At 34.6% G+C, this 14,931-nt stretch overlaps 1 protein-coding gene across 17 annotated transcripts in view; it reads left to right on the top strand.

The window, feature by feature from the left end:
• Window positions 1-14,931, top strand: part of DLG2 (discs large MAGUK scaffold protein 2) — a 2,210,459-nt gene that overhangs the window by 1,654,649 nt on the left and 540,879 nt on the right. For all 17 annotated transcript variants that reach the window (XM_032167965.2, XM_032167963.2, XM_032167975.2 and 14 more), the window contains one exon: window positions 9,493-9,629. In XM_032167965.2, the coding sequence (XP_032023856.1) occupies window positions 9,493-9,629 (137 nt within the window). The remainder of the gene's footprint in view (window positions 1-9,492; window positions 9,630-14,931) is intronic.

The raw sequence follows: 14,931 nt of genomic DNA, 5'->3' as shown, positions 1-14,931 counted from the left end.
AATCCTACCCTGATCCAATGTCACCTCATCTTCTTAAGTCACATCTGCAAAGAACTTCTTTCCAAATAAGGTTAATTACATTCACGGTACCAGGAGTTAGAACTTCAGCACATCTTTCTGGGGGACATAATTCAACCTATAACAGATGCAATGTGAGTAGAATGTGGTGTATGGGGCCAGATGGATGGGATTAAGGATGGTTTATAATATAGAACTAGAGGTAGCACTACAGATCAGTGTCTAAAAACTTCAGTTATTATGGTAAGGAGGCTGTGGCAAGTTGAAGAGATCTTTTCAGGACAGGACAGAGGAATGGCCAAATCCATAAAAGAAGAAAAGCATTGAGGCAGGAACTGAATACTCTAAAGAGAGAGAGAAAAAAAAAAAGAAAGAAAGAAGTAAAGTCCTAAAGCAGAGGGGAAGATTTCATTTTACAAAAGATAAATAATATTTCTTCCTTTGAACAAAGGGAAAGCAGAAAGGATAGGTATAGAAATGTGAATTTTTCAGAATAAAATAGGTATTAAAGCAATGTGCTAAAGGTATGAGTGGGTATTACAAGATATGTAGTAGGAGAAAAAGTTTTGGGCTGTGGCTATAGTAAGTTAATTGGGTGATCTGTAGCAGTTCTTCAAGCAGGATTGAAGATGCTTTGTCAGTGCCTTAGAAATTTTAAACAGAATCACTTCTTTCAACCTCAAATTTTGTCTTTGGAATCCAAAGAATATCCTAAGAGTAAGAAGATAATGCTTTGGCTTTTAATTAACTGTATTGGCAGTTGCCAGTGTGATTAACTACTCTCTCAAATTAAAATAAAAGATACTTTTTTTTGGTATTTGTTAAAGCAAAATTTTCTTTCTAAAAAGGAAGAGATGTCAAGTAGACTCTTATCAGTGTAGACCAGTTCCTATAGGGAAGGGTTTTTTTTGTTGTTTTTTAACTGAAACGTTTACAAATTCATAAGTTAAGTTTCCTGTGAGGATGGATATTTTCTCAGACAGGGCCAGCCAGGGTTCAAGATACGTTCTGTGTTTCCTTTAATAAAACCATGTAGACAGAATGGGCAGAAAACTACTAGTGCTTTCTGTAAAGCAGTAAACACCTTACCTAGCAGATCCTAAATAAACTCTGACAGGACCAGTATGCTTAATAATTTTGAATTATTTAGAGATGACCCAGAGCCCTCTCCTAAGAAAGTCACATGAAATAAAGTTGAACCAACTCATTGAATGATTATAAGACATCATGGGGCTTAGTTCTCTACACCCACAAAGAATATTCGGGTACATTGTATTCAGATGACTTTTCAAAGCATTTAAGTGTTTATTCTGAGCTTCAGCACAGTATCAATCTCTGCTGCCAAGCTTCTGCTTCAGGCCCCACCTCTCACTGACACCTCCTCCTCAGCGTAGGCGGGCAGCAAGGGAAAAGAGTGAACCATGATCCGTTCATGGTGTTCTCTTTTCACAGCATGGGAAAAAGATTTTGTGTGGAAAAACTTTCAGTTAAAGGCTTTAATCAGGTTCAGACTTTCTCCTGTGCTTATGCCTGCATTTCTTATGTTGACATGAGAAATCACTGCTTGGAGATATGCAAGAAAATTGGAAAGATGAACCCAGCTTTGCATAATTGATGTAATCCTGAAATTCTGTATGTGCATCAAGTGATTGCCAAACAGGTCATTTTTAATTACTTGAGCAATTAGGTGTTTAAATTTGGCATGCCTTTTTCTTTTACTAGAGTACTGAAATATTCACTGATTATACTTCCTTTTGTGAAATGATTACTTACATTTTTCTGTGTCAGCTTTGTTTATGACCCACATGCGGTAATGTTTAGTCTTATTCTTAATAGCCCAACATTCCACAGTAGGTGGTGTTATAATCAGCATTTTGGGGTGAGAACTACCAACTCTGTTCACTGACTTTATTTTATAATGGACTAGTTTGTCATCATGTGATGGTCCAGAGCTATTTCTTTTTCACGGACACTTCTTTTCAAAATGGTAACCAATTTTCTTTCGTTGTTACAAAACTATCGCTTCCCTGAAATCAGTATTTTGGCCATTTTCAGTGTTCCTTACACAAATCTTCATCCAATTTGAGTCAGGAACTCACTGTATTCATTTCAGTAGGGACTACCCTGGCTTACTGTATCATAAATATATGTTTTGATTGCCAGGCATTTTTGCTTCAATTTTCAGATCAGTAAAGTGGGACTTTATTAGCCCTGTGTGACATAAGTCAGGACGGTTGACTCTTTAGTCATTTATCCAGCCTGGAATCTGAAGGCATGTTGGTTTTAAATGTGCATTTTCTTTTATCAGTTCTAACTTCACCTATCGAGACCCAGTCCAAATGCTAAACTTCTGTTAATTATTCCCCTTCTCCTCTAAGAAGTAAGTCATGCTTCCCTCACATAATGCTAGTAGCAATATAGAACTCATCCAAACCAGTTAGATTATGCCAAAGTGTTGGTGTCATGTTTTCCCAACAACTTTACAGTTTATTGAGAGCACTTTATTTATCAAGCATCTATTATTGCCAGATAATAGATACACTTACTCCTTTATTACAAAGAAATGGAAACTCAATTTTGCACAGTTATAAGATGAAAGAATCAGAAAGTGAAGGTGCCTCTGCTGTTGTCCCATTGCCTGCTCAGTGCTTACCATAAACCCTGTACAGGCTGAGGATGGAGAGCTCATCAAAGTTTACCTGAGGCAATGTGATGCCTTATACAGTTACTGACTGCAGCTACCGTGGTTCACTGTTTCTGCCCCTTGCTCATTCAAAGCCACTAATTTCATCTTTAAGGGGGGACTTTCTCAGAGACATGGGACTTTCCTTGTCCTCTTATATTCATTTGTGCATTCATTCTTTCACTTAATACATATTTATGAGTCAATTATGTACCTGGTTTTGTTCTACTTGCATAGTACAAAATAGACCAAAAAACCATGTCATCACAGAGCTTATGTTTTCACCAAGGAGACAGAACATAAAAAACGTATAAACAAAATATGTAGATGACTTATATAGTATATTACAAGGTAATAGGTGCTAAGGGAAAATGAAAACTAGAGCAGGATAAGGAAAAAAAATATATAGTCAGGGGACAGCATTAAATAGGGACCTTAGGTTCCAGCTCCTACAGAAATTGAGACTTGAACAAAGCCCTGAAAGAAGCATATTCCATGTAGCAGAACAGCTGTAGCAAAGACCCTAAATTGACAGTCTATGACTATGTCTGAATACTCCAGAAATATCAAGGCTGTAGGAATACAGCTAAACGAGAAGTGAAGGACTTCTTCAAGAACTACAAACCATTGCTCAAGGAAATCAGAGATGACACAAACAAATGGAAAAACATTCCATGCTCATGGATAGGAAGAATCAGTATCATAAAAATGGCCATACTGCCTAAAGTAATTTATACATTCAATGCTATTCCCATCAAACTACCATTGACATTCTTCACGGAATTAGAAGAAACTATTATAAAATTCTTATGGAACGAAAAAAGAGCCTGCTAAGCAAAAAGAACAAAGCTGAAGGCATCCATAGCTAGCCATATGCAGAAAATTGAAGCTGGATCCCTTCCTTATACCTTGTACAAAAATTAACTCAAGATGAATTAAAGACTTAAGTATAAAAGCCAAAACTATAACAAACCTAGAAGAAAATCTAAGAAATACCATTCAAGAGATAGGCACAGGCAAGAATTCATAACGAAAATGCCAAAAGTAATTGCAACGAAAGCAAAAATTGACAAACAGGATTTAATTAAACTAAAGAGCTTCTGCGCAGCAAAATAAACTATCATCAGAGTTCCAGACAACCTACAGAATGGGAGAAAAATTGTATAATCTACTCATATGACAAAAGTCTGATGTCCAGAGTCTACAAGGAACTTAAACAAATTTACAAGAAAAAAACAACTCCATTAAAAAGTGCACAAAGAACATAAACACACTTCTCAAAAGAAGACACCCATGCTGCCAACAAACATATGAAAAAAGGCTCAACATCACTAATCATTAGAGAAATGCAAGTCAAGACCACAGTGAGATATCACCTCACACCAGTGAAATGGCTATTATGAAAAGGTCAAAAAAACAACAGATACTGGTGAGGTTGTGGAGAAAAAGGAATGCTTTTACACTGTTGATGGGAATATAAATTTGTTCAGCCATTGTGGAAAAGAGTGTGGCAATTCCTCAAAGACCTAGAGGAAAAAAATTCAACCTAGCAATCCCATCACTGGGTATATATCCAAAGGAATATAAATCATTCTATTATTAAGATAAATACACATGTATTTTCATTGCAACACTATCCCCAATAGCAAAGACATGGAATCAACCTAAATGCCAATCAATGATAGACTGAATGTAGAAAATGTGGTTCATATACACCATGGAATACTATGTAGCCATAAAAAGGAATGAGATCATGTCCTCTACAGAGACATGGGTGGAGCTGGAAACCATCTTTCTCAGCAAACTAACACAGGAAGAGAAAACCAAACACCACATGTTCTCACTTATAAGTGGTAGCTGAATGATGAGAACACATGGACACATGGAGGAAAACAACACACACTGGGGCTTGTCAAGGGGAGGGAAGCAGGGAAGGAGAGCATCAGGAAGAATAGCTAATGGATGCTGGAATAATATCACATTGATGGGTTGATCTTTGCAGCAAGCTACCATGGCACACATTTACCAATGTGACAAACCTGAACATATTGCATATGTACCCCAGAACTTAAAATAAAAGTTAAAGGGAAAAAAATAAAAATAAAAAAAGAAATATCAAGGATGCAAGTGTGTTTTGAGTGGAATGAAGGAGGGAAAAATTAGCTAATGAAGGGAAGAGATGTGAGATCAATAACAGGGATGGGGGACAGGGGCATTAGTCATGGCATGCCTTAGCCAGTCTAGGTCTTATAAGGTAGAGAGCCTTCCCCTGCTTTAACAGAGTCTATGCAAGAAACACCCAGGTAATTTGTGTTCGGTCGTATTGCTCAGTGGTCCTAGGCCACATTTGTCTTCATAGAATAGCTATCCCCAAATTGCTTGCATTATCTGGGTTTAGAACATTGCTTCAGACATGTTTCAACTACACTCACTCATATGAACTCACTTATGGGTCATTATTATTATTATAGTGTTTCTGGTCAATGGATAAAAAATACAGTTAGATAAAAGAAAGAGATCTTTCTAGTGTTCAGTAGTGCAATAGGGTGGCTATAGTTAATAATGTATTGTGTATTTCAAAATAACTGAGTGGAATTAAAATGTTCCTAACACTAAGAAATGATCAATGTTTAAGGGGATGGATATCCCAATTATCCTGATTTGATCATTGCACATTGTATACTTGTATCAAATTATCACGTGCACCCTATTTACATATACTATGTATCCATAACAACTAAAAATTTAAAATGGAAAAAAATTCTTTACATTTACTTTGGCCACGCTCAATAGCAGCAGGTAATGCAATGCACAGTATGTACTCAGGAGATGCTTATTGAAAGAATGGATGTGTGAATGAATAAATGAATGAGGATAGATGCAATCTTATAGCACAGATAGATATTTCCACCTGTAAATAAACATAAATTCTCAATGTAGACATAAACTACAGATTTATTTATCATCTGAATTGAATATTTAGAATATGGTTAAGTATTAAATAAATTTTAATTGTTTTTAAACACATGCATGTTACGTCAAAGTAAAGGAAATTGGAAAAATTACCAGTTGCGTACATTCAGAAACATGCTCTGGCTCTGAGAGGAACATTTACTAAAAATACCTTGCTTCACCTTGAACAGAGTCACTAGTTAAAAAGAAGTACATAAACCTAATCTCAAGAAAAAATGTTACTCGATTTTTATCTATCTATCTATCTATCTATCTATCTATCTATCTATCATCTATCTATCTATAGTATGCATAGTGACTTCATTGTCTTTGTGCAGTCTTCAACTTCAAATGTCAACTACATACTTGCTGTGTTTGTTGAACTTAATCGTTTTTATGGTGGTAATTTATTTCTACAGCTCTTCTTGTAGCTAAGACCGTGGCATTTACTGCTGGCATAGTGGATGTAAATTGGAGTCTCTGAATTTGTTTTAACCTTCTCTTTTCAGAGTTTGGAATAACCTCTGTACTTTTATAAATGTGGTAGATTGATCTTAGCATGTGGCTAAGAAACTTTTGTAAATATATTTTTTAAAACTTCCCTATTTTCATATATAATAAAGTAACAGTTTTGGGAAACATGAGCTGATATGTATTTTAAATTTTATAGGAAAAGCCAATTTGGGGTATTTTACTCTTTGGTCATCATTTGCTTAATAAAAAAATTGTAAATCTGAGGCAAACAAATATATTCATTGTTCCATGGGGTGGCAAAGCATCAATAAAAATAATTACCCACATCACAAGGAAATTAGATAACACTTGCTTTAATTGCCCTATCAATTTAAATCAATTTTCCATTTATTTTTAACAACTATTATGGTTAATTTAACGATCACTGCATTTCAAATATAATTCCAGAGATGTTGCTTTATAATTTACTATGCCATCATTTTTCAATTAACTATTTATGCTATCTTAAGAGCGCATAACCTTACCCAATATTTATTCAATAAAAGTATAGTGGAGTTAATATTTTTAAGTATTTTTTATTATTGTTGTATAAAATGCCAAATATTTTAATGACAGCTTTATTATTTTACTAGGTGTGTGGTTTTTCTAAAAAAGTCTTAAGTCAAGTAAACTATAGAAATTATGTCTTTAGTCAAAAGGCCTTTGATCCATATCTATCTTCTTGAGTAATTTGCATGTTAATTATCCTATGATTGTAAAATGTAATGAAAATGTATGCTGCAAGTATTGTACTGAATGAACATTCAAACATATTCTGAAAGGGATTTTTAAAAATTCTTATACGTTTAAAGAGTATTAATTATTCCTTTAAAATGATCTCATAATAACTTTTTAAAATACATTCATGTGTCATTTAACAATGGGCATGCATTCTGAGAAATACATCATTAGACAATGTCATCATTGTTATGGGAACATAATAGAGCATACTTAGCAAACTGAAATAGAATAGACTACTACAAACCTAGGCTATATAGTATAGCCTGTTGTTCCTTGGATACAAACCTGTATACCATGTTACTATACTGTGTACTGTAGGCAACTGCAAAACAACGATAACTATTTGTGTAACTTAACATATCTAAACATAGAAAAAGTACAGTAAAAAATAAAAGATAAACAATGGTACATCTGTACAGGGCATTTAGCATGAGTGGAACCTATAGGACTGGAAATTGCTCTGGGTAAATCAGTGAATGAGTAATGAGTGAATGTGAAGTCCTAGTACATTATTGTACACTACTGTAGACTTGAAAAACACTGTACACTTAGGCTAGACTAAATTTATTTTTAAAAAGCTTCAATAATTGACCTTAGATTACTGTAACTTTTTTACTTTATGAACTTTTTTTAACTTTTTGACTCTTTTGTAATAACACTTAGCTTAAAACAAACAAATTGTACAGCTCTAAAAGTATTTTCTTTTTTCTATTCTTATTCTATAAGCTTTTCATTTTTTTTCTTTTTTTTTACGTGTTAAACTTTTTGTTAAAAATGAAGACACAAACACACACATTAGCCTAGGCCTATCCAGGGTCAGGATCATCAGTAGCATTGTCTTCTACATTCACATCTTGTCCAACTGGAAGATGTTCAGGAGCAATAACATGTGAAATGTTACAGCAGGGATCTGTCATCTCCTGTAATAATAATGCCTTCTTGTAGGATACCTCCTGAAAGAGCTGCTTGAGGCTTTTCTACAGTTAACATTTTTTTTTAATAAGGAGAGGGGTACACTCAAATATAACAATAAAAAGCACAGTGTAGTAAATACATAAACCAGGAACATAGTTATTATCATTATCAAGTATTATTTATTGATTACAATTGTATATGCTATACCTTTATATATGTGACTAGAAGTGCAGTAGGTTCATTTACACCGCATCACCACAAACACATGAGTAACCATTATGCTATGATGTTACAATGACTATGATGTCACTTGGCAATAGCCATTTCTCAGCTCCATTATAATCTTTTGGGCCCATCATCATATGTGTAATCTATCACTGATCAAAACATTGTTATGCAGTACATGACTGTCCTCTAGTTCTTGTTATTGCTTCATAGTTTAATATAAGTTAAAATTGTATAAGCCATAGTACAGTGAAAATCATCTCTTAAAAGAGACAATTGCCATGTTTAAAATGATTTGATATTCTGCCATATTATAAAAATAATATAGCCTAAGTATACATTTTAAAGTTTTTGGCCAGACGTGGTGGCTCATGCCTGTAATCCCAGCACTTTGGGAGGCCGAGGTAGGTAGATCACCTGAGGTCAGGAGTTCAAGGCCAGCCTGGCCAACATTTTTAGTGTCCACTAAAAATTTTAAAAAGCAGTCAGACATGGCAGCATGTGCCTGTTATCCCAGCTACTACTCAGCAGGCTGAGGCGGGAGAACCGCTTGAAGCTGGGAGGCAGAGGTTGCAGTGAGCCAAGATCATACCACTGCACTCCATCCGGCCTGGGCGACAGAGCAAGACTGTCTCAAAAAATTAATTAATTAATTAATTTTTTAACATTCTTTTTATTCTTTATTTTCTAATTGAAAATTTTTAAGGAACTTTTTAAAATTTTTTAGACTGTATACTGGAATAATTCACTTTTTTGTGTGACTAGCCTCACAATCAGTTAATCAGTTAATAACAATAAATGCTAGGAAATATAAAATATGACAGGGTGGCAAGAAAAGAAAACATGAAAGGCAAGCATCTAGCTTCTTTTCCTTATCTTCTCCCTGAAATTATTACATATATATAAACAGAGTAACTTATTCATGGCTCTTGCCTCAGAATTTGTGCAATTTTTGAACAATTCTATTTTTCATCTTGAAATATCAAGAGTATCCAGGTCTCTGTCCAAGTGATTGGCAGTACTTCTGTTCTCTATGCTAGCGTAACAACAGCAATGAAGATGAGCCCATAGACTCAACAATGAGCAGGACTATACTTGTCTTTTCCTGGCTCGCCTAGGATTCCTCCACACCCTTCACCTGATCCCTGCTCTGGCCAGTTACCCTTATAAACAGGATAGCTGAGGAACAGCAGTTAGGCATACAGTCTGGAAATAGAACAAAACTACTCACACGGGGTTGACTTCAAAATCTTTGCCTCATTTGCATTAACAATTCTTCAAATATTTAAATAAACTAGATTGAAATACAATTTTTAGTGTTATTTATTGCTGTTACAGTAAGTTGAGGATTCATTTTTAAAAACTCAAAATGTGGCTAACTGCATTTTCTAAAAACAACTACAACAACAAAACAAGGCTTTCCATTTTCTGTTCCTTTCTTATAGGTTTAGGCTTCAGTATTGCAGGAGGTGTGGGGAACCAACACATTCCTGGAGACAACAGCATTTATGTAACTAAAATTATAGATGGAGGAGCTGCACAAAAAGATGGAAGGTTGCAAGTAGGAGATAGACTACTAATGGTGAGTGTGACTACAGCAAAACTGTGTATATTTATAAAGCTCTTGTTTTCCAATGTATGACTGTCTTCATCAGTTCAGGCTGCCATCACAAAATACCACAGGGTGGGTGGCTTAAAACGGCAGAAATTTATTTTCTCACAATTCTGGAGACTACAAAGTCCAAGGTTCCAACCGATTAGGTTTCTGGTGAGGGCTCTCTTCCTGACTTGCAGGTGGCCACCTTCTCACTGTGTCCTCACGTGGCCTTTCCTGGGTGTTTATGCAGAGAGAGATCTGTCTCTCTCTTTCTCTTCTTATAAGGCCCAGTCCTATTGGATTACAGCATCATCTTTAACTCATTTAACCTTAATTATCTCCTATACAGCCTACCCTCAAATACAGTCACAGGGAGGTTAGGGCTTCAGCATATGAATTTGTGAGGGGTCCACAATTTAGAACTTGGACAAAACTTGAAAAGAAGAGACAGCAGATTTATGAGTAAGAGATTTCAAAAGTACACGTACAATGTATCTATTTTGTTGACATTTTCAAAACAAATCTAAATTTTCATTAATTTTCTTAGATACACATGGCATAGAGATTATCTATTGTTCTTCCAATATGATGTGTCTCCTATTAGGGAGAGCAATTACTATTTATAGACTGCTGGAGAGGTGGGGTTTGCATAACAACAGAAACAACACCCTGGCTTACTGATAAGCATATATCCATGGTCCTTTGTGCAACCAGTATAGACACAGCTCCTGACTTCCAAGAATTTATAATCTGAGTTCTGCTACATGTGTAAATGAATCTCTTCCTTTCCTCCCCTTAGACAGGGTTATAGCTATTTCGTTTGCCAGCTTCTCACATGCTTCAGGAGTCCTAGGCAGTGATTGACATTGACACACAGCCAGTCTTTCTGAACCATGGAGTTATATGATAACCTAAAGCAAAATTAAGGCAATTATAAGCAACAAAGCATTTGGAACTGTGTTAATGAAACTGCCTGATGTCCATTCACTGTTGTATGCCAAAATCTACAGGATAATAATCGAATATTGTAAATTAATACTAGGTAGCTCTCAAGTAAGATTAGCATATCTGTCTAGTCACATGTCTATCCTTGTAAAACAGGACTTCTAATCTATGTCTGCAAGGAGCCATTATCTCCAACAATTTTGTGAGAAGTGTCTGGGGAGGATCAACCCCCAATCTCAACAGAAAATTAATTTTTATGACCTGTGCAAGTTTTGGAGGTTGAATCTCCAAATTTTATATTTATTTGCCTACTTCCCTCAGCTTTAGAGAGCTGTGTTTAATCGCAGTGGTCTAATTTCATAGTTGCCAATGACCTTTGTATTCAATAAGCTTTGTGTTAGATAAGATCTTTGTAATAATCTTGATAGCTAATATTGACCTGGCATTTACTAAGTTCCATGTTCTTTTATAAAGGGCTTTTTTGTAATGTAACATATTTCCAACAGCAGTACATTTTATATAAGCAAAAAAGAACTGAGATGTAGACAGGTTTTCTGACCTGCCCATGGTCATATGTTTAATAATGGACAAAACTGGGTTTCAAATTGAGGCAATCTGGCTAGCACCACTCATTACCATCAAGCTATACTGCCTCTTGTGCAACATGTTTTCATTAGTTTTCTTGAATTTGTCAGTCAGTGCTTTCCTTTCCTCCTTTATTCACTATTGTCATTCATTAATTGCTTTTTTAATAAGTACGTGCTGCCCACCTACTGTGTCTCAGGCAGTAGCTACTATTCAGGAAGGAACTTTGTCATGAGAAAACTGGATGGGCAAAAAATATATCATTAATGACTTCAGTCAAAGTTAAAGTTAAGAGTTTTGGGCTGCTTTACCACCTGAAGCAACTACTACTTTCATTCTCAAGGAATTGTGAATTTTTGTTTGTTTGTTTGTTTGTTTGTTTGCTTGTTTGTTTTTTATGTAAAATTTGTTCTTATGATATTGTTCTATCTTCTGGACAAGAACGGTTGTCATTAAGGTATAAGACCTGAACAACTTCTCTCTGGAATATAAACTTTATTGCTTGAAATGTTGTCTTGGGAATAGAATAAATTGTGATAACCATATTCTACATAGTGCTAAACTGAAAAATGAAGAAGACCATTTCGTTCTCAAGTAATGACTGTCTTAGATAGTTACTGGTTTGACCTTTGACTCATGGTTCCATAAGAGTTTGGTTGCAGGCAGCTCTTCTGGTATTTCTTCATCTGCTGCTATTGTACAATCATGGTAAATGCTATGTGCTTATTTCTTGAAGTTCTGTTTAAATTTTTTGTTTTATTTCCAAATTTAAAAAATAAAACAACTTGCTCCAAATAATTCCGTCAAAGGATTTTCCAGGCACTACACTATTTTTTATTACCATTTTGTTGATATTCATTGTAGATATAATGATTTCAAAAATAGCTGTGACATAATCCTTAATTGTTTTGTTTTAAAGCATAGTTTTTTTTTTTTTAAAGAACCTTCAACAGTAATAGGTCTCTCCTCTCTTATGTAAGGAAGACAGAATTAGTACTTCCAAGTTGAAACTGGAAATGAAAGAAAATGATTCATTTTATACTTTGCAAGCAAAACAACCCTGAAAAGGAGAATAGAGACAAAATCACTGAAGCCACCCTAAAAGACCAATTATCTTGCTTCCACCCAAAATTATTTATTAATGCTCTCCTTCTGTCATTCCTTTCCACTTCGTCTTCCCTTTACCTACCCTACATTCATACTCTTTGTATCTTCCCCCTCTTCTACTCTCCTCCCACAAAGGAAGGACAAATGATTTAGATTCTGTGATGTACCAGCTGTACCACACTCTGCATATTTTTCTCTAAATATGCTATTCTTTCTAAAGCAATTTGCACCACTTCCTTCTGTCACTTCTTAGGAAAAATTCCACCATATATTATTCTCTCAGAGTTCTGTAAGTAAACTGGTCTAAAATAAAACTCCATTAATTTCTTTAGACTTTTATGGCTGAATACTCACAATTCAGGAAGTCTCCTAGCAACTGCCCTCTACTGAGAGCACAGTCATTTTTTAAAGAGTTAGTAATAACAATAACTCTTTTAGTTTATGAAGTAAAATAGGTATAATGTTGGGCACCACCTGAATCATACCATCCATATTGGGTACTTTTTCTCCCTGAAATTCTTCTTATATCTCAGAATTTAATGTATCTATCTTAAAGATCATCTTTTATCAACTCTTGCTTGGTACATCAGAAAAGCAAGCATGTGAAGCAGTCTCTGACCTCTCATAGAACCCCCTTTAAGGATGGATAATACCTCCCGAAAGCTATTTATTAGGTAATAAGTATCATTAAAATGTTTTCCTTAAAATTCCTTTAAAATATATCTTCCTATAAATGCCCCCCTTTATTCATAGCTCTGTCCCTTAAAAACAAAAAGGTGAAGACTAATTCTTCTTCCACATATATTTGAAAGAGCTATGTCTTTCCATTTCTCCACTTCTCAGTTTTTTAGGATATTTTAGACCTTTTCTCTCTCTTCCAGTAAATTTTATCACATATTCATTTATCTTCTGTAAATAGATTATACTTATTACAAAACTTCTTTAGATTCCTAACAATTTTATTTCCTACTTTAAAAATTCCACGTAATAGTATAGTATCTGACCTTTGCAAATATTCTACTTAACAAAACAATTACTCTGTCTGTCACCTTTGGAATAAGCCTCTTGGTGTTTTAAATAAGATGACCATAATGTCAGACCACTGTTATGTTTAATGGGTCACCCAAATACATGGTATATGTTCTTTTTAGCAAAATAATATTTTTTAAAATTTCCTTGGTTACTTAGAATTGATTGTTCACTAGAATTTTGTTTTGTTTTTTAAATGATAAAGTGACAGTGACATCAGATTTTGTGGATTGTACCAGTGGTTTAGTGTTGTAGTCTCAGACGAAATAGATTATCTTGGCCTTGAATTTCAGTGGTAGTCAGAGTTTAATAGCATAACAGATTTTTAAATTCTTTCATATATTTTCACATATTGGCTTTATTAAGCCCTTCCAAGGTGATACATATAGCCCAATATATTAGAAAAGTGTTAACTTCTTCCCCTTTTTCTATATAAACCAGAAATGTTGAATCCAGGATAATTTGATTGTCTTCTCTGCAGGGATAGCATTAGTTATTAGTTGTCAAAGCCCCTTGGCACATTGTAATTTAAGGTTTAAAATCTCAGCCTCTTCTTTCCAAAACCCCTGCTCGACATTTGAAGAAAAAATTGTCAGTGAGAGAACTTTTATACCTTTTACAGAGAATTAGTTCTTGTGTTTTCTTTCCTTAAAGGGAAGTAGTAAGTGACAGGAAAAGTAACAGAGACATTGAAGTCGAGCAGAAAGACACTGGACTCAGATGAGAAAGCTGGATTTCAGTCACAGGCACCTAGCACTGATTCTACCTAATCCGTCTTGGGCAAGTCACATCCATCTTTGATCTTCTATTTTGGCCTCTACACCATAGTAGCATTATATTAGATTGGTATTTCCAAAAGTATGCTTTAAAATATTGTTCTCTTTTCTGTGTCACATGAATAGACTCTGTGACCAAATACGTTTGCTAAATTCTGCAACTTGTATCCCGATCCTCTTGAAGATTCTCAATGATTTTAGCATATTAAAAATTCTATGAAGTCCTGCCGTCAAGTAAGTGATTTGATTTTGATTAACAAATTTGTTTTATCATGGAATCTTCTTCTTAGAGTAATACTTACAAAACACCTAAAACTAGTGTTTAGTGGAATATACTCAGGATGTGCTATGTTTGAGCATCTCTTATTTTTATTTGAAAATAAATAAATATTCTATAGTAAAGCCGTGAAACACTTTTAGGAAATGTGAGTAGAAACAATGCAAGTTTCTGAATGAGTATTAGTTGTGATGACTGAAATTATTATTATTTTTGGTAAATTTACAAAATTGCCTGATTTCATCCAAGTATCAATAAGAAAATCAAATTGAAGACACTGCGAATAGGTAGAAATTATCTGAATAATGAATGCGATGTTAAAGCATATTCACTGGTTATAACAACCTTAGATATCTCAGAATCAAGACCTGTAACTCTCTGAGCATGTCTCTTTCCTACCAACAACACATTGCTTTCATCTTGAAAAGATCTTTTGCCTACAACACCTCATTTATTCTTCACCCCCATCTTTGAGAGGTGGTTAGGACAGTCATTACTGTTATTCTTATTTTTCAGAAGGAAAGTTAGAACTCAGTTAGAACTTAGACAAAGGGATTTCCAATATTAC

This window comes from Hylobates moloch, unplaced genomic scaffold (genome assembly GCF_009828535.3).
Source record: "Hylobates moloch isolate HMO894 unplaced genomic scaffold, HMol_V3 SCAFFOLD_11, whole genome shotgun sequence".
NCBI lineage: Eukaryota > Metazoa > Chordata > Mammalia > Primates > Hylobatidae > Hylobates > Hylobates moloch.
This window is presented reverse-complemented; position numbering and strand designations above follow the sequence as displayed.